This window comes from Silene latifolia, chromosome 3 (genome assembly GCF_048544455.1).
Source record: "Silene latifolia isolate original U9 population chromosome 3, ASM4854445v1, whole genome shotgun sequence".
NCBI lineage: Eukaryota > Viridiplantae > Streptophyta > Magnoliopsida > Caryophyllales > Caryophyllaceae > Silene > Silene latifolia.
The window spans coordinates 113,769,116-113,796,628 of NC_133528.1; the positions used below are offsets into that span (position 1 = coordinate 113,769,116).

The 27,513-nt window shown below is 36.6% G+C and overlaps 1 protein-coding gene across 3 annotated transcripts; it reads right to left on the reverse strand.

Annotated features, from left to right (window-relative positions):
* LOC141647865 (glycosyltransferase BC10-like) lies at window positions 1–27,513 on the reverse strand. Of its 3 annotated transcripts, XR_012545881.1 has the most exons (12): window positions 27,112–27,513; window positions 25,598–25,714; window positions 10,925–11,025; window positions 10,626–10,697; window positions 10,218–10,299; window positions 10,047–10,127; window positions 8,844–8,882; window positions 8,581–8,646; window positions 5,092–5,241; window positions 475–603; window positions 208–372; window positions 1–141 (listed from the first exon to the last, which is right to left on the reverse strand). XR_012545881.1 is itself a non-coding variant. In XM_074456224.1 (11 exons), exons 1-11 carry the CDS (start codon window positions 27,340–27,342, stop codon window positions 346–348), a joined length of 1,095 nt encoding a protein of 364 aa, XP_074312325.1. In that variant the 5' UTR covers window positions 27,343–27,513; the 3' UTR covers window positions 1–345. The 3 variants fall into 3 exon arrangements, 2 of the variants coding, with proteins under 2 accessions (XP_074312325.1, XP_074312326.1); XM_074456224.1 differs by having other exon boundaries at window positions 1–372; XM_074456225.1 differs by lacking the exon at window positions 10,626–10,697 and having other exon boundaries at window positions 1–372.

A 27,513-nucleotide genomic window follows, 5' to 3' on the forward strand; every position in this document is an offset into this window, starting at 1 on the left:
ATCCAATAAAATATAGGCTAAACTTTCATTAAAATTCAAGTCCATAGTCCAATTGTCCGTTGGCAGACAAAAGAAGTATTCTGCCATTACAAGATAGCTCGCCTTTCACAACCTTCATAAGACTACAGACCAACACGAGACCTGAGTCAATGAATTATTTTTAATATCCTAGCAAGAATTTTCAGATAGAAAGCGATTGTTTTTAACCTATATACAACATACTCACCTTATCATCTCTAAATTTTACATGAGAAACTTAAAACATTGCTGTAACGCTGTGGATATACTCAACTAATTCTGATGAGCTTACATGTCGAAATCTAGACAGAACAAGTATAGTAGCCTCTAATTACATTCCAAGCAGAGCATAGTCTGTTGAGCAACAAAAGAAAACATATTAAGCACAAATTAGTCTCACTATAAGATATATGTAACCACACACAACCAGTACAAGTTATAAAATATAAGCTTTACCGTGTTGAGTAGACGAAGAGCAGCAGGTCGAGTAAACTTCCTTGCGAAGAGGAAGCATGGGGCAGGTATCCCCTTGCTACTGCACCACTCTCTTCTGTATTCAGTTTCATAGTTTATATTATCTATTTCCTGCAATCAATCATGTAACTATGTTGAAACTACTACCAAACAACACTCAACATAATCAGTGGTGTCAGCAATTACTACATCTTTCTACCTATATCTAAATAGGGTTTTTCTAACGTGTGCCCTAAGGGCACACATTAATAACCCATATATGGTAAGTTTAACAACAAATTCATATAAGATACTCAAGTATATTTTCATTTTTACCATCTAAATAATATGCTTCATTAAAAAGGATACCTCCGCAGTGTAAAGAATATTATATTATTATCTTAGTTTCCATATTGTCACTATAAGATGATGGAAAACCGACTAAGATGGTTTGGCCATGTGAGAAGGAGACCTATGGACGCACCAGTTAGGAGGCTGGAGACTTGGAGAACAGAAAAGGTCCCTAGAGGCAGAGGAAGACCGAGACAGACATGGTTGAGAGTGATAGAGCACGATATGAGAGTTCTGGGGCTTGAGGAGAGTATGGTGACGGAGAGGGCACAATGGAGGGAAAGGATACATGTGGATTTTTAGTATTTGATGTTTTTTGACAGATTTAGTGTTTTTATTTATTTATTTAATTTACAGAAATTAATTTATTTATTTTTCTCTCCTTTATTACACACTTTTTCAACAACCACTTTCTTATAGATTTTACCTGGTTCATTCCGGATCCTTAACTCTATTTCGGTTTTTAAAAATCGTTTTAATCTTTTATCTCGATTTAAATTTTAAGTTTTTATAAAAGAAAGACGGAATTCGATTTTAAAACCCCTAAGTTCACCTTGACTTTCCATTACATTTTCGTTCTCCCTTTTGTTTTTTATCTTCCCTTTTTTATTCGCATTTTGAGGCGTGCGTTCACCCATGGACGGTTCGAAAGGATGATTCATGTCAGCCGACCCCAAATCATTTTGGGATTAAGGCTCTGATGTTGTTGTTGTTGTTGTTGTTATCTTAGTTTTCATATTACTTATGTGTATATATTTTCTAGTTATTGTGCATATCACATATTTGTCTATATTAGGTAATTTGTATGTTGTAATTTCTTGCTCCTCAAGGTCTTCCACGGCCTACAGCTTAGGGTTAGTTTGGTTCTTCTCATTCTCTAGTTTGTATTAATACTCATATCCGTCATTGTATTTACTTATGCAATTCTCAATTAATAAAACCGTTCTCATAATTCTCACATGGTATCAGAGCCTCGTGCTCTTGATAAAGGTTAACGCCTTAAGAGTTGATCCTCTTCCGCTACCCACCATTCTTACCCCAAGAATTGCATCAAACGTACACCCGTCGCTTTCGAAGCTCCGCAAACACCTTCTACGCATCACCGCAATTCACCACCGTGATCACCAAAATCGACCGTCTCACCACCACCATCGTCACTCGACCTCAGAAACAGACCATACTCCTTAGTCACGCAACCACGAGTCCCACCTGCATCAAACGCATAAACGGAATCGAAACAAACCATACATCACACCTCCATTAAAAAAAAAAAAAACCCGACCCGTCATCAATGTCACCATTCACAACCACCGTGGTACCATCATTCGACCACCTTGCTACAACCCACATTGACACCTCCCATTATCACCCGAGCTTAAAACCCTCGAAAATCGTACCCAAAGTCCTGGCCAAAACGAACAGAAACTGCTCCGTTTTCTCGAAAACAGAGTTTCTGACCAGGCTGTTATCGCCCTTTTTCGCACCATTTAAGACTATCAAAGACCCCGACTCTTCCCATATTCACAAAATTCGTAATCTCACGCGTTTAAAACCTCGGATTTTCGTTACCGTTTGACCCTCCAACGACCTCAGCAAAGACCGTTGCAAAACACACTTTATTTTTCGAAAAACCGTCTAACTTAAGCATATTTCGACACCACCTCCTCCGACTGTCTACACGATCAACACGACACCTACGGCTACCTGGCATCACCGACTTGGTCAACCGTTTGACCACCCCTCAAAAACTTTGTCGCCAATTTGGCCACCCCTTATAATTTTGGTCACTACTCACAAGTCCGCCCTTTTACAAACTTAGTCATTCACACGACCACCCTTTTTAACTTTATCACAACTCGCTCGGTCAAACACTCAAATCTTGTTATCTATTTTTCCCTTTTTTCTCCTTTCTCAAAAAAAAGAAAAAAAGAAAAAAATGACAACCCACGGCAGAATATGCCATCTCCAAAACCCATTTACACGTTTGTATCCATAATCATATATCGTCCTATTTCTTCTTCTTCAAAAAAAAAAAAAAAAAAAAAAAAAAAGCCACCAGGCACCCATGATCCACCAATCGAACACCACCTATCAAGCACTCCCTATCTATAATTCCACTCTCATTGCTCAATTCCACCGTCATGTATGCCTCGTCCACCTGGCCCGTTTATACAGCTATTGCACTGATTCAGTTCCTGCTCTCCAAGATCGGCCTTACTCTTCGACCGTCCGTCTTGCGGGGGCGTGTAAAGAAAATTATATTATTATCTTAGTTTCCATATTACTTATGTGTATATATTTTCTAGTTATTGTGCATATCACATATTTGTCTATATTAGGTAATTTGTATCTTGTAATTTCTTGCTCCTCAAGGTCTTCCACGGCCTACAGCTTAGGGTTAGTTTGGTTCTTCTCATTCTCTAGTTTGTATAAATACTCATATCCGTCATTGTATTTACTTATGCAATTCTCAATTAATAAAACCGTTCTCATAATTCTCACACGCAGGCTACATCAAGTACGACTCCGTCAGTTCCCAAAATAGTTTACGTTTGCGTTTGAATCGGTTTTTATGCAAGTAGAGAAACTGAGAAAGTGGCTACGGATTTTAACATTCATTTTTTTTTTTGCTAAGATAAAATATCAAGGGGCACCAAGGGAGTGACGCCCATGTACAAAAGATATAATAGACGTTGATTACACTCTCAAACTATCATGAGTAATCTTATCCTTAAAAGTTATCACGAAGACATGGTATTTTTTAAAAGGCGGTTGTCACTCAATAAATGAAACGGAGTAATTATAATGATGGATCGACAAATATTTTTTGAAAAATCAAGTATAAGTGTCTAAACATAGTTGTTAAAGGAGGCAAGTTATAGTAGTATTTTGCTTAGATTATGAACATTTTATACAAGTCTAAGGGTATTTTAGATTTTTTTTTTTTTTTTTAATTATAAATGATGGATTGACAGATTATTTTTGAACACAAGTGGAAGTGTCTAACATAATTGTTAAAGGCAGCAAGTTATAGTATTTTGCTTAGATTATGAACATTTTATACAAGTCAGGGGTATGTTAGATTTTTTCCCCTTAAAAAATGAAGGGCACATATTAGAATTTGCAAAAACACAAGGTAACACACATAAAATTCCCAAAAAAAGGTCACAATATGAGACATGGGTTCAAGGTGATACTTTGGCAGCACTACACTAAGGTATCAAGTGTCCCAAGATATTGAGTATATCAGATTCCCTGTTTAGATCCTACTTATAGTGTTGGCCATAAAGTCTCTCATGTTTTAATGGAGATGAAAAAACAGTGTGTGCAAAATATGACCGTTTTATGAAGAAGAAAAATCACCATTTGTTTCTTACTATAACTACGAGGGTCATTTTTTTTTTTTTTGGCGGACGCAATTCCAGCAAACTAGACTCCTCTGCAATATGTCATTTCCAATCAAGCAACGGCGTGAGCCTTTCTTTGGTCAAGGGGATAAAGGTACAAATAAAACTCAGTCGAATGAAGCTGTAGATGCAAGGGAACTATGGTCAATCAACTACTTCCGTATATATAGTCGGCTAACTAGAACTAGGAATAATCATCCAGGGTAACCCTTACTCCTCAACAAAAAATAGGCCCAAATTAGTACCTACACCCCCAACCAAAAAAAAGGTCCAAAATAAGAGAGAAAACACTGGCTTCAGTTTCAGAAATGAAATCAACCCAAGAAGACACAACAAAGCACAAGGGATCCCAACAAAACCCATACGGTACATACTGTCGCCGTCTCACCAGTACTTTCGGACCGCTTATCTTTGCCATTTTGTTGATTTAAGACTACCAGATTTTGCACGAGTGCAACGCTGCAATCTAATGTGCCAATCACAACATGAATGTTTCTCTCTTAGTGAAACATGTGTCACTTTGTTATTTAAGCTACATGTCCACCACGACACATTTTTTAGTTTAAAACGTGAATTTTTTTCCACAAAGTAGTCATATCCTAAACTCGAAACTGTGTCCTACTACTTGCAATCTTGCATTATTTCAAGTGTCAACCAACTCGGAGCAACGTTAAGTGAAACCAGGTTATTTCACCCTCAGAAGACATAGCGAGCTAAGCTTCTTCAACAGCTCGCCATAATGAAAACACAGCATAGTCAACTCTGTGAACATATTAAGATATGAAGTGAACACAAACTTAAAGTTATCTAGCTTCAATACTGGTTATCAATCAGATCTGCAGAAATTAGGCAGCAAACATACCTTGATGGATTGTATCAGCTGAGGGGTAGCGTCAGAAAATTTATAACTAACTGGATGCCATCCACGCCTTTCACGGTCTCTAGTGGATGGAAGATCCCAAGCCGTATGTGTCAAAGATCTCCGTGTAATCTCGTCTTCAAGGCCTTCTTGCTGGATTTTGTCGGCAAAAGGGAGCAAAGTTCAATGGTATAATTATTAGAAATAAAAATTCGCAACAATCCTTTTACTATCAACAATCAAATATAACTTCCTGCACTATATGTTAGTTTTTGTCAGTCTGTTCAGTGCAAACAGGATTCAGTTAAATTAGTAAAATCAGTATATCAAGTTATCACCTGCATAATCAAAGGGCACAAAACAGAAAATATGGAGGACTATTAGTCTATTAGGAACGTATTAAGATCAAATCACTGCTTAGGTTGAAACTTGAAATGGTTCTTTGTATGGTATCATGGCCTCAATGACCCTGAAAACCCCCATTCTAACAAATGAAATTTCAGAACTACGTATGGGTGGGCCTATGTATAAAATTTAATGTAATCTAGTCATTATATGCCTAAGTGTAAAATGACCCGTTTCATAAAGCCATAATAAACAAAAAGGTGACCAACTATGCTACACTAATCACTTTTTTTGTGTTCTAGTTTCTATCCTCTGTTGCTCCAATGTCACAACTTCTAGCTTCCTAAACAGGATCCTTAAAAGATCCAAAAATAAATAGCGGTGTTTGGGCATAAAGCCGTCATAAGGCATGAACCGTCACCTTGTGCCTTGGCTTTAGGAATCCTTTGCACCATGATGAACCTTGCGCTTCCCAAAGCAGAGCTCTTATTGGTCTAAATTAGAATAACGAAAACTTCAGAAACACGCACCCACAAAAGACATGTTTCATAAAGAAAGTAGAGAGCTAAAAGGGAAAAAGATTTTTGACTACGTTATACTCCCTCCATTCACATCAATTCTATTCATTTGTAAATGACGCCAAGATTAATAAAGAGACATAAAATAGGGGAATAAATAGCAACCTATAACGTGCAAGTGTATTGGAAAACATTATGCAACGGTATTTTGGTCTTAAGATTATTTTTTTTTCCAAAAAAGGGAACGTACGGAACCCATATAGGACCAAAATTGAATACGCGTGGAAATGAATTGAACGTAGGGAGTATGAGTTTTTGGTTAGGTGCTACCTTATATTTAAGGGGATTTCGTAAAACAACTACACTTGTTTTACTTTTCTTGCTTTTTTTAGTGAAAGATCAATATCATTAATAAAAGGCCATACGACATCGAGAACGGATATTAGATTGAATGAAATACAATTTTGTAAAAACTAAACAAATCAAATCCTTCCTAAAACAAAGATCGCTATTAGAATAAGACAAGTGCATACCCTCCAATATACCATTGTTTATTGACACAACCTTTCCCGGGTTAATGGATGTGGCGTAGTTTTCAAAAGGATAAAATTTGTCTATTTTGACAGATTGTAGACGAAGATCTGGCCTCAATCACGATACCATATTTAGAATCGTTAAGGCACTGATCTTCCACATACTCCTAACTGAAGTGCTTGAACCTCTCATAATGAGAGAACAAAACCTATGTTACTCCGACACTTCACTTAGCTGCCGTGTCGAGTGTCCGACACCTATCGTGCCGATACCGACACGCACTTTGACACTTCACTTTAGACCAAAAAAATGAAAATTTTGCACAAAATAGCCGTATCCGACACACTCGACATGTGTCAGATACGACACCCGTGTCGCCCGTGTCGGAGAGTTGGGGTAACACAAAACAAAACCACCAAAATACGGGAAGAAACCCATCAATTGATGGGAGCAAAACTCCCCTAAATGGAGAGCCAAAAGCCATTTGAAACACAACTACTATAATATTAATAACTAAAATGAAATTTGGGGCTTACCACTAACCACTACCAAAGATGATAGATGATAGCCCCATGAAGATGGAGAGGGTTTTTTCTTAGGGTTTTTTGGGGAGTGAGAGGAGCTTATTTTTCTTGCTTTACACTACCTTGTGTTTTCATTTTTTTCGCCACACAGTACTAAAGTGACTATTCCGGCCAAAAACGCCAAAATTACGAGGTTAACTTGCTTCTATTTCGCCAAAAACTACGTTACTTTCTCATTTTTTTTACAAAACTACCTAGCATTTTTCTTTGTTCCCAAACTACCTGACTTTAATTTCTGCTTTAAACTAATTTCGATTTTCTTTTCTTCCCCAAATTTGATTTCATTTTCATTTTACCAATTACATGTATGTAATAATAAAATCTTTTCTATTATTTTAGAGTCAAATTAATTTTTTTTTAGTACATTGTTAGAGGATGGCATGGATTTGACAATGCCAATAGACACTTTGGAGAGGAGGGGCACTAAGAGGAGTGTAAAGTTGTAAACCTAAGTCCATAACAAAATAAAAACTTATCCTAAAACACATGGACACCGGAGGACTGCACGCTAGACATTAACAGGCACACCAGCCACCTTAATCTTCTGAAATGGAGCATGTAGAAACTGATAGATGAGCTATCTCAACCAAAACCTTAAGGTGATGGTTGAGGCCCAACTATTATAAATATTCCTATTACGCTCCCTCACTCAAATGCCCATTGGGCTTGAAGAGTGGTTGGTTGTGCACCGGCTCCCCCGTACCGTGTGTTGGGTTTCCACTTCGAGTTTTTGAGGAGTTTTGAGGTTGCCAGGATTTGAACCCGTGACCTTTGGTCACACTGGCTCTGATACCATGATAGATGAGCCATCTCAACCAAAACCTTAAGGTGATGGTTGAGGCCCAACTATTATAAATATTCCTATTAGAAACAATACTCCATGCCCTTTAAGTCATACATTTACCTTTATGTTACTGCTCCACATGTGTACACAATTAACCATAGGTAATCATCTGACCCCCTTGGTTTCTAACTCGGTTTCACAACCAATAAACTCTCTTTTACTTGTACAGTCCCTTAACATATTATAATTCAAAACATGCCACCACTAATTACACCCATGGTCTTACAACCGCTAATTACATGAGAATGGGGTAGCAATCTCAGAGACTTTATCACTAGTTGCACAATGGGCCTTAACCAAGCGCTAGCGTTCTAATGCTTCTGTCAGATTTATCCCAAGCTAAACGCCGAATTTTGGGTACTTGATGCCTATTGAGTATTGACTTGTAGCCTTGAGCACTTTGCCTTCTTTGTTACTATGATAAAAATGATTTACACTAATACCATTTATATGAAAATTGGCACTTTTTACCATTGATATTAATTTTTTAATTTGGATAAGATCTGATGAGGTACTTCATAAGAGCTAACAAAATCAGACAAGAAAAATATTTATATAATGATGAGGTCCTTTCACGAAAGTTAAAACATCCTGTTCTGTAAATTGAATATCAACAACTAAGAAAACCATACTGAAAACTGAGAAGCCATGTAATGTGATAACTCACAGCAAGTAAACTTTGAACATAATGTTCATCTGGTATGCAGTTGTGCTCCTTTGATGGATCGACAGGCTGCAGCCAAATAAAATTACAATTAGAAAGTATGCTATGTGGCTCTTAATAGTAATCAAGTTAGTTTCAGCCTTCAACGGTCTCAGACTTTCAGGTTTGATAAACAAAAGAAATTGTTGCTGAAATGCTGAACAAGAGAAAGGGGAAGCAAACATGACATACACACAATTAGAAAGGACTAAAGTGAGAACTCTTACAAAGGGTTGGTCACGCCAAAATTCGGGAAGTGATTTTCTCTGCAAATTGACAAAATAAGTGATGTAAGAGACACCACGGCTTGCAGAAGAAAACCACGAATAATCCACAAATAATAGAGAAAATAAAATGAACTCCTCTGAGGTCTTGGAGAAATTACAGTGAAAAAGCTTTTGAGACATTACATTCTAATTTGAGTAATCACAGCACAAGCTACAATCATAAAGTCAAAACTCAAAACAGCCTATGTTGACACTTGACGGTATTTGCTTCTGACTTGTATCATAATTGAATGTGAACCATAGAGAACATAAAAGTATAATCGTTTGATTTAATAAAGGATCCTGCCACGGTGCCACCACATTTTACAATCACCAACATCTCATCCAGCATACTGCTGCCGACTTGGCATCCTAATTCCTAAAACAGCAATAGGTGCAGCCACGTCCTGCTTAAGGTTTGAGCAACTTTAAGCAGCAAGGTAGCATAAAGTTTGAACAGCGTAAAAGGGCCAAAGTCAACTGTCTCACAAATTTAACGTCAAAATTAATTTCCAGATGCCTCCATGTAGTAGCACAAATATCTCCAAACAAATAAAACAAAGGAAAGAAGGAGCTCAGTATTTCCATGATTTTGAATGCACGCAAATCCATTGTCTACAGTTTACATTCTAGTGCACAAAGATGACGACTTGAGGGGCATAGATCTCTTCAGAGAGAAAAAAAATATGAACAGTGTCAATATAAACTATATAGCAACCTTGCCATTACCCAGCCAGTTTATCACAAACAATATGAAACTTCTTCCCTAATTCCAACTTCCAAATATCAAGACCATCATGCCATCTCCTATGGCAACAATAAGCCTAGCAATTCACTAAGTGCAGAAATTTATTTCTAGTTGAAAGCGAATAAATGGCAACAGCAACATTAGTGCGGTGCATCAAAGGCTCTCACAGTCCCACAAATGAGGGGCAAGGGAAGTAGGATGTATGCAGTTTCCGGATGACCCATATGAAATTGTATTGAAAATTGCATCGCATGACTGCTACTTCACCAAAAAAAAATAAAAAATAAAGAACCACAACTAGGTTTTTTACTTTATTTTGTCATAATCCAAAACCAGAGATTAGAGAGCCTTTGGCCCCACTGGAAATGAAAACATGTAATGGGCACATTTTTAAAATTTTAGATAGCAAAACTTGCCCTGCAATGCTGTTGAAATACAGGGAAAACCGTTTCATCTTTCACAACGACCTCTGCATGTTTCCTATTTAGCACAACCCACTGCAACAAAAGCACAAAAGCTTAGGAAAAGCAAACAAAACAAAGAAATAGAATATCCTCCATGCTATTCAATTTTTTTAATATCCCTACCTGTGAACCTTTGCGCCAATTACTAACAGGAATAATAGGGTGCATCTTTGGATTGTAACGCCCATCCTTTTTGTCAGCAAAACTGTAACCACAATAAAACGTCTACCACAGTCAAGAGCTATCTGGAGACCTGTATGGGCAAGCTATTACGACCCAGTCCTATGTTATATTAATTTCAAATTTGAAATTTTGAACAAACAAAAACTAGCTTTTGTTAAGATGCGAGCACATAGTGGAACATTGGCATTAGTACACGTTAAGATGCGAGCACATAGTGGAACATAGGCATTAGTACACGAACCAACAAAAGGTAAGACTTGTAAACAAAATGTGAAAAGGAAAACTATTGTAGCTAATCGTATGTCACTTTAAGATGCGAGCACATAGTGGAACATAGCAGATCCTTACCTATCTACAAAACTCCTTGATGTTGACATGATATAATCGTATGTATAGCTAAAGTTGTACAGGGGGATACAGCTGAAATAAGATCAGTTAGCTGAAACATTGTTAGAATGAATAAACACAAACTGAAGCATCCTGGCAAATAACTTCAATAATACTCTTCCGGCTGAGTATTCAGAATTGACAGAAACCTCAACCCAGCTACTTAAACTACTATTGTTTCTCTTGGATACATTGAAACCACCAAATGTAAAGAGAGACAAGAGAACTTTATAAATGACCCTTGATTGGAATGTGCTCACCTGTCGGAAAGGAAAACAAATCGTTCATTTAAAGGATCTACAAGAGCATTTTTCAGCAGAACACGCTCTGCCAGGATCATGGTAGCTTCTCCCCAATCTACCTAGTGAAGTAAATTAGCACAACTGTAATTGTAAGAAAAATGTAACAATGGAGTAGTACACAAACATACTTTCAAATTTAAACCTAACTTTTCTGGTAAATTTTTTTAAGATCAATGAACATAGTTACAATTTACAAGTCCAAAGAAAGACAAAGGATAAGAACCAGAAGTAAAATGAGCACGATCACAACCTAAAGAAACTCAGCCAAAACATTTTAAAACATGAAACAATTTGATTGATAATAACAGAAAGTAGAGAGGCAGAGAAGGGTGGAACCAGAGGTCCACAAAAATTGTGCAGCAAGAAACAGACAAGTGCTATGAAGCATTACAATAGATACATATTAGTGACGTGACAGGGATGCCTTGTGTCAAATGGGCACAAGCCCATACAGACGCTAAAAGTGCCTCTCTCTCCCTCACACAAACACGTGCGCGTGCGCACGCACGCACGCATTTTCTAATTCGACAATGCATGGCTTGAGGTGAAAGAGTTTGTTAATTAGGTGTGAAAGATTGGTGGTTGGGCTTGTTAGTAGCTACCACAGCTTTCTTTCCACAAAAAGTTGGCTAACTTAAAACAACAGTATCAAAAAATGAAACAGAGATGTTCTGAGGCATTTTAATTTTAATAAATAATTAAACAGTTGGTGGTCAAGATTAAGCTTGAATGAGAACTGAGAAGGAACAACTCCAGACACCTTCACTAGCCTAGAAACTTAAGATTGGAGACAAATATAACGAAAACTTCAAACTTAGTAATTTCTTATCTAAGTAAATATTATTAGTTGCTTCATTTTCTTCCCCAACCAAAACAAGCTCAAAACATAGCCATCTCTAATGTAAATGAATATTTTGTAGATTGAAGCCTCGAAGGATGGAGTTCGCTTTCAATTAGTAAAGTTTCCTATTTTTTCTCCATCTACATCACTCCTTCCTTCCCATTTTTGGCGAATTCAATGAAATTCGGGTGAACCAATAAGCAAATTAGGAGAACTTATGTCCAAATGAAACGCCAATCGATTCACGATTTGATTTGTAGGCTCGTTTGTCAAATCTGGCACCCGTGTTCCTTATTGCTAATGAATGCATGGATTCATTACAAAAGTCTAACCAACCGAGTACTGGTGCAAACTTGAACTTGAAAACGCTTATGACCATTTTTCTTGAAGTTCTCTAATGTTTAGTTTTCTAATGGTCTTTTTTCGCATCATTACTAATTGATTCCCGGTGCTTGTTATTTCAATCTGTCGATTTCTTGGCTAGCTCTAGAACCCTGAGTCAAGGAGACCCATCCTCTCCTCTTCTCTTTGTATTAGGTTATGAAATGCTTAGTCTTGGATATGCAAGGCAGTGAAGATAGGCTTTTTAGATGATGTTGAATCTGTAAATATAAACAATTCTTCTGAACATTTCACCTTTCCGCAACTTCCCGCTGCAAATGATACCTTGATTTTTTTAGAACAAGCAAGGAAACTTTGCATTTCCTGAGGTGTCTTTTGATCTTCAAAGCAATATCTTGCCTTGAGATTAATCTCACAAAGTGTATGATAATACCTTATTTCCATATTTCCAATGGAGCCAAAGACTCATTACTCTTTGGTTATGGATTATAATGGAATAAATCAAAGTGGCTCACTAAAGTGGCCGCGCTTCTTTCTTTTGTAAAGTGGCGGTCCTTCGATGCAGTTCTCGACGCAATTTTAATCTTGGGTCATTCGGAAACAGCCTCTTTGTGTTGCTAACACAAGGGTAAGGCTGCGTACATCCGACCCCTCCTTACCCTGCAATTTGCGGGAGCCATTGAGGCACTGGGGTAATGTTGTTGTTGTTGTTGTTGTTGTTGTTGTATGATAATACCTTCACTAAGTGATAGATTTGGATGCAGATTGGATTCTTTCCCTAAGTTGGTCTGCCTCTTAATGCTTATGACACTACATCAAAAAGTGGTCCTTCACAACCTGGACAAGTTGAACCGGATGCAATTCCGCGACCTACATGTAATACCATGACTCGTGATAACGTGAAGCATAATTACGTGTCTCTCATTTGTACAAGTGTCGCCTCATGATATCTTTTTATACACAAGCATGGGCCCTTTAGTAACCTTTGTCATTTATTTGGATGTAAGTTGTGTAGGGAAGAGGAGGAGATGGGAAGGCAAGCAATGGAGGTATTCTCATTCAAGTTCATTCTTATATTGGGAAGAGTTTGATTTGCATTTAGGGATGAAGATAGGTCCTCCATTTTCCCTCACTGTATTTCCTCCAACTCGACCTACTAGGCTACTATCCAACCAAGAGAAACTGATTATCTCTCCTCCCGATCTTCCAACTTTATCCGAGAAAAAATATCAGGTTTACGAATTTCATACGAAGATATTTAACATTATTTTTAGTTAATTAAAAAAAAAAGATGATATTTTGAATACTTAGGACCGGAGAATTACCATGTAAAATATCCTCATGGTTTAAAAGATATATCTCTCCTCATATTCACATCAAAGTTGTTGAATCATATAGCTTATATGTTTATGTTTTGATGATGTCAAGAGTGTTCTATATTTTATATACTTGTTGCGCGTAATCGTTTGTCTAAATATTTTAGATTCAAATCATCTAACACAAGCAATAAAGGACGTTGTGACAAAAGTATACCAGTCTCCATTGAAGATTAAATAATGTGAAGATTCATTCAAGATTTATATGTAGACGAAGTCCGTCTAGAAGATTAATCAAGCTTGGATGATGACGTAGCCTATACTCGAAGATCTCTCTGAAGATTAGAATAGTATAGGTGATTATCTCGTAATGATAATTAAGAATGAGTTTCTTAATTTAGTAAAGTTATAGCTTTGCAGCTATAACATTACTAGTAAAAGAGCTCAATGTTATAGCTCTCCTACTATAACATTGAGATGCTGAGTTTTTACACACAACCTATTTTGTTTCGAAAATTGTTTTGATAATAGTTTAAAATTTATTTTAAATGTTTTAATGAAAGTGTTTATATAGTAAAGCCTGGTTTAGTGAGGAGTTCGGTTTTGTATTGGGCGTTGATTAGTAGTCGTGTTGGGTCAACTTATGAGTTGGACTTTGCTACTAATTAGGGTTTTAACAAAACCTCTCTTAAAACCTAAATTCTAATCCATATGTTAAGACTAGGGTTTGCACGAGTCACGAGGCATATGAGTCGTGACATCTCGTGTTACCTAGTGTATATTAGGTAAAGATTTTATTCTATAATAATATCTTTACATATCTTATATATCTTACTTAACATATTTGTTTATGATAAAAGATATTCTTGTTTTATGAAATCTTATCATAATCTTAGAATTTATAGTAAAGATAATATTTGAATAGATTATATTCTATCTCTTGGAATATTCTTTATTATCTTTTAAGGCTTTTAGGAAAGAGATAATAAGAATATATGATTTGTTTACATATCTTGTTATTTTCGGCTATTAGGGTTTGTGCAAAAACCGTGTGGCCTACTCTTTCTTTCCTATAAATACTTTGCTATTTACAACATCTAAAATAGAGACCTTGAGCATAAAAATTGATTTTTATTTTACAAAGCAAACCGTGTGTTTTCAAACAGAAAAACCGATTTGTTATTTTGAAAAGGTCGTGTGTTTTTAAAAGCTCGCATACTTGTTCTTATTTTATCGTTATAAGATAATAGTGCTTAGTTGATTTCTTACTTGTTCATTAACGTGAACCTTTGTTAGAATCATTAGTGCTTTCTTATTAGCGTAAGTTAGTCACTCGAGTATTTAACGGTACTCATTGAGTTACCGCTAGAGTTAGTTGTATGAGTTGGGTTAGTAAATTTGTAATCCGTAGAAAGGTACTAAATTTATTAATCGAGAATAGTGGACGTAGGTTTCGACTTGTGAAACTGAACCATTTCAAAAACCGTGTGTCTCTTCGTTCTTTCGTTTATTTCGCATACTTTCATTACTTGATTAGTTAAAGTTTAATCAATAAACTTTAAATAATCAATTATACTAGCATAATCGAAAAAGCTTTCAAAAGTTTTAAATCCTCAATTCACCTCCCCCTCTTGAGTATTTTGGATCAATAGACTCTTCAATTGGTATCAGAGCCTCGTGCTCTTGATTGCCTAACCGCAAAGAGGCTGATCTATCTTGTTTTTCATTTATCTTATCGTTTTATATTCCGCTGCCTATCACGTGATAAATGGATTCCAAATATCTCAAGTGTCCCGTCTTTGATGGGAAGAATTATGGATTGTGGAAAAACATGATGACTCACTATGTGAAAGGTCACGATTGGGAGTGCTGGAGGATTATCCAAAACGGACCGCACAAAATTCTTGTAGCATCCGAGGAAGGCACTACCTATGAGAAGAAAGAAGAGGACTATATCGAGGCCGACTACAAGAAGGCCGAAAAGAACTCCAAAGCAATAAGTCTCCTGCAAAACGGAATGACTTCTACGGAATTTGATCGGTTTTCTTCATGCTCTACGACCAAGGAGATATGGGATGGGCTTGAACTAGCTTATGAAGGTACTTCCATTGTTAGGAAGCACCGAATAGATTTGCTTATGCAAAAATATGAGCTATTCATCATGGAGCCTAATGAGTCCTTAGATAGTATGTCGGCAAGGTTTTCAAGCATTATAAACGAACTGAAAAATCTAGGTAGGAAATTCAGTACCGAGGACATCAGGGGCCTTACTAAGAAGTGGCGTGCTAAAGTCACTGCAATGGAGGAATCACGAGATCTTGAAAACCTATCCTATCAAGAACTCATCGGTGCTCTTATGGCTCATGAAATTACTCTTAACAAAGATGACGCCGAACCAAGCCGAAATAAGAGTATGGCCTTAAAGAGTGAAGAAGTGGACTCTGAATTGGAGGATGAAACTGTATTGTTTGCACGCCGTTTCAAAAACAAAATATTTCGAAATAAACAAACAAAATCATCCTACAACAACAACAACAAATCGTCCAACAACAAAAAGGTTGCTGAATCAAAGTCATCTTTCGCAAATAGAGATTGCTTGAAGTGTGGATAATCTGGTCATATGATCAAGGATTGTCCAACATGGGAAAAGATAAAGGACAAGACAAAACGTGAGAAGACAAAAAGAGAATTCAAACAAGTTATGATGGCTTCGTGTTGGGGAGACCTTGATTCTGAAGATGACGAGGAATCTGAAGACGACGAAGTGGCCAACCTTTGTCTCAGAAGTGTTAGTCTTGACCTAATCTCCGACAGCGACGATGAAAGCACAAATTCTCACTCAAACTATTGCTTGCTCGGAGAATCAGACGAAGATGACGATGAAGAGGTGAGTTATCTTGAGCTTAAAAAACGCGTTAAGAAATTGTCTAAGAGTGCTTTAATTGAATTCTTTGAACAATCTCTTGATAAGTGTCACGAACAGGATTTGGAATTGAAAGATCTAAAGGAACAGATTCTCGAAATTGCAGAAGAGAATCATACTCTCAAGGCTAAAGCTAAGAAGTTGAAATCTAAAGTTATAGCTGAGAAAGCAACAACATTAGATTCTACTATGGCTGAAAAGAAGGAATTAGAGTCCAAAGTTATAGCTAATGAAGCTATAACTTTAGAACTTAGAAAAGCCAAAGAAATTTTGGAAGCTAAGGTCACATCTGATGAAGCAGTGATCTTAAACCAAAAGGAAGAGATAGATTCCCTTTCAAAGCAATTAAAGGAATCTAACACTGATATGATCAATGTTAAGAGACAACACACCGATGTTGTGTTCATTCTTAACAAACGATTCCAAGACTTTCGTGATAACTTTAAAAAGAACAATGATGTAGATCATACGAAATGTCAAGAGGAAATTAAAACCCTAAAAGACCTACTTCTACACGCTAGAAAGGTCCATGATAAGTGGGAAGGTAGCACAAAAGTCCTAAACTTCCTAACCGAACAATCTGACAATAATATGAAGATGGGGTTAGGACATGAGTGCTACAGCCGTAAAGATCACTCTAAATGCAAATCAACACCTTCGGATTTTGATTTCGGAAAAAGGAAGTATTTTGATCTTCCTGAATACCTGATTTGCAATTACTGTGGTCATACAGGTCACATCCAAATCAATTGTGTCAAAAAGGCTCATGATATACGAAAAAATGCCGAACATGCTAAAACTGTTGACACAGTTGACGAGGATAAGGAAACCTCCACTAACGAACCTAACGAAGAAAGAAACAATAAATTTCGATGGTTCTACGACATGGCCTTTGACTACACCAAGAAACCTAGCACTTCAGAAAACCCTTGTCGATCTCACCTAGTAAACCTACTTACAAGGGAAATAGTCATGAAAGATCTAGAGAAATTCCTAGACCTAGAGAAAACCCTAACCCTAGAACTCCTCCCAAGCAAAATAAACCAAGGGTTACAAAAACGGTTATTAGACAAATCTGGATTCGAAAAGATCTAGTATATAGAGTAATTAATCATAAGGGACCCAACTTAGCTTGGGTACTTAAAAATTGTATCTAATCCTTTATGCAGGAAGTAGTGAAAGAAAACAATCAATGGTATCTTGATAGTGGATGTTCAAGACACATGACCGGAGATAAGAATCTATTTCTTTCACTCAAGCCCTTCAATGGAGGAAAAGTGACGTTCGGGGACAACAAAAAGGGAAAAGTAATTGGTGTTGGCAAAATCGGAATTTCTAAGTCCCACGCGATCAGTGACGTGACGTTTATCTTGTGGATGGACTAAAACACAACTTGCTAAGCATATCTCAACTATGCGACAAAGGTAACAAAGTAGTTTTTCATACTGATAGTTGTCGCATTATTATTGAAGGAACTAGCAATGTTATTCTAGAAGGCCTCAGGAAAAGAAATGTTTATATGGTAGATTTAAATGTTGTGCCTACTAACTCTTTTTCATGTATGAAAGTCACTCTTGATGATCCTTGTTTATGGCATAAACGCTTTGGTCACATTAGCTCACTAACCTTGAACAAACTCAAGAAGTGGGACTTGGTTGAGGGGTTACCTAAGATCAAGTTCGACCAAGAAAAGATGTGTGACACATGTGCAAGGTGCAAACAAGTAAGATCATCGTTCAAACCGAAAAGAGTAGTAAGCACAAATCAAGCCTTGGAATTAGTACACATGGATTTATGTGGACCAATGAAGGTAAGGAGTAGAGGAGGATCTAGGTACGTCTTTGTTCTTGTAGACGACTACTGAAGGTATGTATGGCCTATCTTCCTTCATTCAAAAGACAAAACATTTGATGAATTCGATTGTCTTATGAAACGTGTTCAAAATAAATATAAGACTAATCTAGTATCTATTCGTACGGATCATGACACCGAATTTGACAATCAAACTTTTATAGAATATTGTAGAGTTAATGGTGTAGGGCATAATTTTTCTGCACCAAGAACTCCTAACAAAACGGTGTTGTTGAACGTATGAATAGAACTTTAGAAGATATGGCACGTACAATGCTTTTGTGTAGTGGTTTACCTCGTAACTTTTGGGCTGAAACCATTAGTACTTCTTGCTACATCCATAATCGTGCTATGATCCGACCTATTCTTAAGAAAACCCCCTACGAACTCCTTAGAGGTCGAAAACCTAATATCTCCCATCTTCGTTGTTTTGGGAGTAAATGTTTTGTACACAATAACGGTAAAAACCGGTTAAGTAAGTTCGACCCTAGGAGTGATGACGCGATTTTCATAGGATATTCAGATCATAGCAAGGCTTACAAAGTCTTCAATAAAAGAACTCTTTGTATTGAAGAAAGTATCCACGTTATTTTTGATGAAGATAACGTGTTTGATAAGCCTCTACAGGATGAGAAAGAAGACTTGGATGAACCCGACTTTCGTCTTTCAAGAGACGATCCCCCGGAATTGGAATTGGAGGACAATGAGATTGAGGGCACGAATGATGAACTTGATCGTTCCTCAAAAGATAAAAAGGAGAAAAACAAAGTTATAGTTGATGATACTATAACATTGACTCAAGACAAGAACTCCCAAACCAATGTTATAGATGATGTTACTATAACATTGAATCCAAATCAAGGTGTAGAGTCCGAGGTTATAATCGGCTCTAATACAACACCCGGATTGGATTCAGGGGGAACTCCCTCCAACTCCGATCCAGATAAAGTTGGGACAAGCTCAAATAACGATGAAGAACCAAGCACCTCAACAAAATGGAAATACAAGAGCTCACACCCCATGGACAATATTCTAGGGAATATTAAGAAGGGTGTTCAGACAAGACGTTCCTTGAACAACTTCTGCTCTTTCTACTCCTTCCTATCTATGATCGAACCAAAGAATATCAATGAAGCTCTTGCTGAATCTGATTGGATTATAGCTATGCAAGAAGAGCTACAACAGTTCGAAAGAAACAAGGTTTGGCATTTAGTTCCTCGACCAAAAGATCGTTGATCATTGGAACAAGGTGGGTCTTTAGGAACAAATTAGATGATGCCGAGTCATTATCGAAACAAAGCAAGATTGGTGGTCCAAGGGTATAATCAACAAGAAGGAATAGATTATGACGAGACCTTCGCACTTGTTGCTCGTCTTGAAGCTATTAGACTTCTAATAGCATTCGCCGCACACAAAGGAATGAAGCTCTTCCGGATGGACGTAAAGACAAAGATTCTTAAATGGATATTTACAAGAAGAAGTCTTCGTTGAACAACCTCCCGGTTTTAAGAATATCAAATTTGAGGATTACGTTTTCAAATTAGATAAAGCCCTATACGGATTGAAGCAAGCACCTAAGGCATGGTACGATAGATTATCTAAGTTTCTACTTGACAGTGGATTTAGTAGAGGATCCGTCGACAAAACCCTATTTCTAAAAACTGAGGGTTCTGACCTTTTGGTTGTTCAAATTTACGTCGATGACATTATCTTTGGATCGACCAACCGAAGCCTATGCAAATATTTTTCTGAGTTGATGACCTCCGAGTTCGAAATGAGTATGATGGGAGAATTGAAATTCTTCCTAGGTCTGCAAATACAACAAACTTTTACAACAAACTGATGAAGGCATTAAAATCCATCAACAGAAATATATCAAGGAGTTGATTCGGAAATTTGGAATGGAAAATTCACACGCTATGCCTACTCCAATGGTCGAAAACAAGAAATTGACATTGGATGAAAACGGTAAACCAGTTGATGAAACTACTTACCGTGGAATGATTGGGTCATTGTTATATTTGACCGCAAGTAGACCCGATATTATGTTTAGCGTATGCGTTTGTGCGAGATATCAATCATCTCCCAAAGAATCGCATATGACGGCCGTAAAACGGATTTTACGATATTTAATTGGAATGGCCAAATTGTATTTATGGTATCCGATGGAGTGTAACTTTGATCTAGTCGGTTATTCCGATGCCGACAACGCAGGATGTTCTCTAGACAGAAAAAGCACGTCGGGTGTCGTCACCTTTGTCGGACCTGTATCATCACGTGGGGTTCGAAGAAACAAAATTCGGTTGCTCTCTCAATCAGCCGAGGAATATATTCTATTGCTGCAGGACTGGTATGTACTCAACTTTTATGGCTTAAGCAACAATTACGTGATTATGGTGTTGACGTAGGATGTATTCCTATTTTATGTGATAATACTAGTTCAATTATTATTTCTAAAAATCCCGCACAACATTCACGTACCAAACATATTGAAATAAGGCACCATTTTAATCGAGACCATGTTGAGAAGGGAAATATAAAACTTGAATTTTGTAGTACTAAAAAACAATGGACAGACATTTTGACAAAATCATTAGCTAGAGAACGATTTGAGACTTTATGGTTGGAAATTGGTTTAATCGGTGGTACCTAAGTTTCTGTATATGTTCAATCTTCTTATGACTGACTAGTTAAGTTAAGATTGTATGACTGTGTCCGTATATTGCATTGCATGAATAATTTCGTTTGTAGGAATATTTTTATCATAAATTTCTATTCGTAATTTAGAATTTAATTGTTATACAAACTTATTCCTTATCACAATAAATAAAACACACCAAATCTTTTATCTTTCCAAATTACAAAGAATCCTTCCTATATTGGTATTCATTGTACACGGCTCACACTTCCTACATACATTCAACTTTCTTAATTTTTATCTTTTACCATATTAAATCTATCACTTAAATTCCAATACCTACCAAAACTCCTATTCTTAATTAACACTTACCATAATTGCCTTCCACTTGTTAAACCTAGACCTAGACTACACCTATATCTACCCCTCCCTTGCGTGTAACCCGTCCAAACACCCCCACTTCCATACTTTTTATCCTCTCAAATTTTTACCATCATCACAAATCTCCTTCTTTACACAAACCATCACCATCACCTCCTTTTTCAACTATCACCATCATCATGAATCCAATCCATGCAAAAACCACCCGATCATCAACCCGTCACCACCAAAACCGCCACTTTCATAACCAAACATCACCACTACCACATGATCCTAATTCCACCAATTTTCCTTCACCTCAACCAAACCCAACTACGCCCCTGTTTCGTGGTCGGGACGAGTCGATGTCCGAAGGTAAAAGGCGACGCCTTTTTAAAGGGAAAAATAAGGTAGTTTGTGATGAGAGTGATGATGTGGAGGAACCCGAGGTAATTGTTCGGAATGGTGTTGCTCGTACCTTACACCGAGATGCTTCGAAAGCCGCAACAAAAGAGGGGTTAAATCGTGTTCGGCTCACTCATGACGAAAGCATCCTTGTTAATCGTGTCTTGAGGTATTCTATTCATGGAGGAAGGTATTATCCGAAATCTTGGGATGTGGGTGTCTCGGTTGTTGGAGATAAAACGAGTGGTGGGACAAGATAGTTACGGTGTTAGTGCACGAGATTGTATGTGTGATAGGTTGATCAAGCTTATGGGTCTTGTTGTTGATGGACCCGAGTTACTTCTTGTTAAGGATGTTGAGAAAACCCCGGGTGATTCGGGTTTGGGAGCTATGGAGCCGAAATTGGAAGGTTTTATGAGTGGTTTAATGGAGAAGTTTGAGGAGCATTCAACGAATTTGGCTACGGTATTGTCGCGGGTTGGACCATCTCGGTCTTTAGACTCGGGTTTGGATGCTTCTCGGGTGTACTCTTGGATGGAGGAAGTGGATAAAAGGTTAGCGGGTTTTGAAAGGGAATTGAAGGCAATTCGTGGGGAAGTGTTCCCACACGGTGATCGTCTTACTTTCCTTACAAGTCAAGGTGGAGCGTTGGTCATGCACGGGAAAGCTATGTCAAGTGATCAAGCGCTCACATTGGAGGCTATGAAAGCTCTCTCCCTGAAAGTGCTTAACTTTGAAAGGAGTATTCAGACTCTTTCTCAGCTTGTTCGGAGCTCGGAGCTCGTTTGATCGTCTTGATGCCTTAGAGCATCGTACTAGGCCCGACTACGTGAACCCGTATAAGACCCGCAACATTTGATTTCCTCTCGCCTTACCATATCTAGCCCTTACCTTATTTAGCTTTCTTTTTATTTTCTATTGGTGTGTTTAAACATTCTCATTCGGCCCATTTTGGCAATGCACTTGAGGTTATGGCCCAAGTGTTTCATTAGACATGTGTTAATTCGGCCCATTTTGGCTTAAACATGTTTAATTCCTAAGCTTGTATGATACTTATCTTTTGGATGCTTATGGTTTTGCGTGATGTTTTTATTTCCTATGACGTTTTATCTCTTGTCTCGTCGTATATTATTCTAGTCATTTTTTATTTGTTCTTAGCTTTTCGATGATGTCAAGAGGGGGAAAGAACGTCTATAGTAAGCATCTACCTAAGCTTGCTCCTTGTCAAGACCAATTGTCTCTTAAAATCCTTAAAGTTTCGGTTTTTGAAAAATCGTTTTGATCTTGCGTTGATCTTTATTATTAAGATGACGGTGTTATATTGAGGGGGAACTACATACTTAGTCACAATTTTAGGAGGCTTGCCATCATCAAAAAGGGGGAATTTGTTGAATCATATAGCTTATATGTTTATGTTTTGATGATGTCAAGAGTGTTCTATATTTTATATACATGTTGCGCGTAATCGTTTATCTAAATATTTTAGATTCAAATCATCTAACACAAGCAATAAAGGACGTTGTGACGAAAGTATACCAGTCTCCATTGAAGATTAAATAATGTGAAGATTCATTCAAGATTTATATGTAGACGAAGTCCGTCTAGAAGATTAATCAAGCTTGGATGATGACGTAGCCTATACTCGAAGATCTCTCTGAAGATTAGAATAGTATAGGTGATTATCTCGTAATGATAATTAAGAATGAGTTTCTTAATTTAGTAAAGTTATAGCTTTGCAGCTATAACATTACTAGTAAAAGAGCTCAATGTTATAGCTCTCCTACTATAACATTGAGATGCTGAGTTTTTACACACAACCTATTTTGTTTCGAAAATTGTTTTGATAATAGTTTAAAATTTATTTTAAATGTTTTAATGAAAGTGTTTATATAGTAAAGCCTGGTTTAGTGAGGAGTTCGGTTTTGTATTGGGCGTTGATTAGTAGTCGTGTTGGGTCAACTTATGAGTTGGACTTTGCTACTAATTAGGGTTTCAACAAAACCTCTCTTAAAACCTAAATTCTAATCCATATGTTAAGACTAGGGTTTGCACGAGTCACGAGGCATATGAGTCGTGACATCTCGTGTTACCTAGTGTATATTAGGTAAAGATTTTATTCTATAATAATATCTTTACATATCTTATATATCTTACTTAACATATTTGTTTATGATAAAAGATATTCTTGTTTTATGAAATCTTATCATAATCTTAGAATTTAAAGTAAAGATAATATTTGAATAGATTATATTCTATCTCTTGGAATATTCTTTATTATCTTTTAAGGCTTTTAGGAAAGAGATAATAAGAATATATGATTTGTTTACATATCTTGTTATTTTCGGCTATTAGGGTTTGTGCAAAAACCGTGTGGCCTACTCTTTCTTTCCTATAAATACTTTGCTATTTACAACATCTAAAATAGAGACCTTAAGCATAAAAATTGATTTTTATTTTACAAAACAAACCGTGTGTTTTCAAACAGAAAAACCGATTTGTTATTTTGAAAAGGTCGTGTGTTTTTAAAAGCTCGCATACTTGTTCTTATTTTATCGTTATAAGATAATAGTGCTTAGTTGATTTCTTACTTGTTCATTAACGTGAACCTTTGTTAGAATCATTAGTGCTTTCTTATTAGCGTAAGTTAGTCACTCGAGTATTTAACGGTACTCATTGAGTTACCGCTAGAGTTAGTTGTACGAGTTGGGTTAGTAAATTTGTAATCCGTAGAAAGGTACTAAATTTATTAATCGAGAATAGTGGACGTAGGTTTCGAGTTGTGAAACTGAACCACTTCAAAAACCGTGTGTCTCTTCGTTCTTTCGTTTATTTCGCATACTTTCATTAGTTGATTAGTTAAAGTTTAATCAATAAACTTTAAACAATCAATTATACTAGCATAATCGAAAAAACTTTCAAAAGTTTTAAATCCTCAATTCACCCCCCTCTTGAGTATTTTGGATCAATAGACTCTTCAAAAGTATTAGTAATACGCGCTTAAAAAAAATTAGTCCAGCATCAGCCCTAATACCCAAGGGTTTCAAATAAATGAGCCAAACATAAAAGAGAGGAGCTGTAAGAATGAAAACGACAGTACAGATCATTGCACAAGTTGAGTTAACTTCAAAGAGGCCTTTCCTACCCAAAACTTAAGACAAAAGATATACTTCGTCCGACGAACTGGCAGCCATACAATGAGGAGCAAAGTTTGTACCAGGAAATCTATCAGCGAAACGAATTCAGATTGTCATTCATGGCTATTCGCCTATTCCATCAGACTTGGTCAAGGGTCCATAACAATCAGTCAATATAAGCCCTAACAATCATGGTATAGAACGTGTGCCAGACACTCCACCACCACCACTTTATAAGGGTTGTGAAGGTTATGACCACTGACTATGAGGCGGTTTACTGATACATTTATGGTACAATGACCAAAATACAGGCGAGGACAGCCAATTAGGCAATCACAACACAAAATTTAATTTAATACCATGGAAATTATGTATATTACTACCTCCATTCATAACCAAACACAACATTTCTTTTCTTTTTTTGACACTATTCATGAACAAGGAGAATCTTCATGATTTCATCATTTTTTGCAATATATAAGAAACAATACGGTCATGTTTAAAGAGTACAATAAGAATATCAAACTTTTAAATGTTTTCATAATGTAAAAGTAAGATATTTACGGTGCAAATTGTGCATGGCAAGTTTATAAAAGTCAAATGTCATGTTTGGATTTGAATGGAGGGAGTACCAAAGAGTATTCAAGAAAACTCCCTAAAATGTATTGCAATTTCAGATACAAACAGAACAAAACATCCTAAATCCCCTGTCTTTTAAATTTTTAATAGAGTTCTTCATTAAGATATTTTATGAATATAAGGCATACCACATCATGTCAGTTATCTCAAAGATCAAACAGAAAATCAGGCTCGAAGCTTACTTGTATACTGCCATTCACTTGGCGGTCTAAAAAGTAGAGGGACTTTGTTGTTGCCTTGTTCAAGAGGAACCCAGGTCTTGAGTGAACATAGATAGTGAATTTTTTGTCCTTGTCTGCCTACAGAAAGACCAACATTGTAAATTCAACGCAATATTATTTATAGCGACATATGCGTATTAGTTTATAAGGAAGATCAACCTATAAATTACATTCACATAAATTGATAATTTGAGCAAAAAGACATATATTCACCCCGGAACATCACATTCAAATGTTTGCATAGACAGAAAAAGGTGAACTACTGTGACGCTGCAATGTGGCCACTAGACATGTTAAGATTCTAAAACTTCCGTGATTACGATCATTACACCCAGACACCCAGTAGATGCAGCATGGCAACAAAAAGCATCAGCTACCTAACAAACTAATATAACCGCATTTCCGTGATTACGATCATAATACCCAGTAGATGATGTGTGACAACCAATTTTCAAATTATCACCTGAACATTATCGACATTTCTGTGATTTTATCTCTAGTGGCCATTAGTTTTATAGAGGATTGTAAAAGGGCACATTCGCGAATGTGTATTGTATATCTATGGAAAAAAAAAAGGCCACAAGAGATAAAAATAGACTACTAACATTGGAAATCAAACTTGAATTTCAAATTCAAGACGTCAAGAATTAACTCGTTTGATAAACTTCTCTGAAATTATGGCCACAATAGCCACATGGTAAATTCCTTAAGTTATGTCTGAGACATCTTAATACTTGGGTTTTATGTTGCTCGGACTCTTCAATATTACCTCACATACTCATGTCGGATGTACACTCGGACAAAATGATATTTCATTTTAGACCAAGAACATTAATTTTTTTCCATAAAATAGTCGTAAAACTAACTATTTAAAATCTACTTTCTGCTAATTGCTGAACAAGGCATTCGATGAAACAACAAAATAGTATATAAATGTGTAAAAGAGTAGCTTGAGCTCCAATCTACTCTCCGGATCCGTCATTTACAAAACACCGTAACCAGAAGATTAATTGGTCGGATATGCTAAATAGTCGTAAATCTAGTCAAAACCACCAATATGTTGTTTACAAAAAAACGCAGCCTTGATTAACAAAATGCAGGATATCATCCAAAGGACCAAGTAATTAAAAGTCGAGCTTGACAATAATCTTAATATGAAAGAAAAAACATCAGTTAATCTGTTAATCAGATAGTAACCGATTAAATAAAAAGAAATGGTAATATGGTTGGATTTTCACAGGAATAGGGTGTTATGCAAACATAAGTGGGCCATAATTAAAATGGTAAACTTGATAATTATGACTAATTAATGACATTTGGATCACTTCATTAAATGTATGGACCTTAATCCAAAATTAGTACAAAAAACATGACAACAATACCACCAACATTATACTCCGTAGTATAAAATTAAAACACAAATTCTCATCTTAAACTTAGTGAATTTAGAAATGGAAGTAAAAAGAGAAGCATACCCTGAAAAATGCATCCCAGTAAAAATCAAGAGGAAGACGATTGCGAGCAATGAAGAGGAAGGCAATTTTAGGGTTAGAAGGAAAGGGATTAGGGAAAAGTAGATTAATAGAGCGGGAATTGAACTCAAGAAGGAGTAAAGATGAAATGCAAAGACATAGTAGTAGTGCGAAGAAAGTGGTAGTGTTGCATTTCTGAAGTGATCTTTGCTGGAAACTGGATCTTCTCTTCATTGTAGATCCCACAATTCCAATTCATGGGGGATTTAGTGTTGTTGATGAAGGAGGAGTAGCAGTGATTTTGCATCAGAGATGCAAAAATGGAGTAAGAAAGAGTAAGACGGAATCAAAGTGGAGTGAGTACAAGTTTGGTCAATTCACTTGAGTCTTGTGACACACCCTCCC

Bases quoted from the DNA above. Each gene is read 5' to 3' on its own strand.
- LOC141647865 (XM_074456224.1), bottom strand. From the start codon at position 27,342: ATGAAGAGAAGATCCAGTTTCCAGCAAAGATCACTTCAGAAATGCAAC. The intron at 10,698-10,924 runs GTGAGCACATTC...ATCTTATTTCAG, and splicing joins TTTGTTTTCCTTTCCGACAG to CTGTATCCCCCTGTACAACT. The intron at 10,300-10,625 runs GTAAGGATCTGC...TTGTGGTTACAG, and splicing joins TCAAGGAGTTTTGTAGATAG to TTTTGCTGACAAAAAGGATG.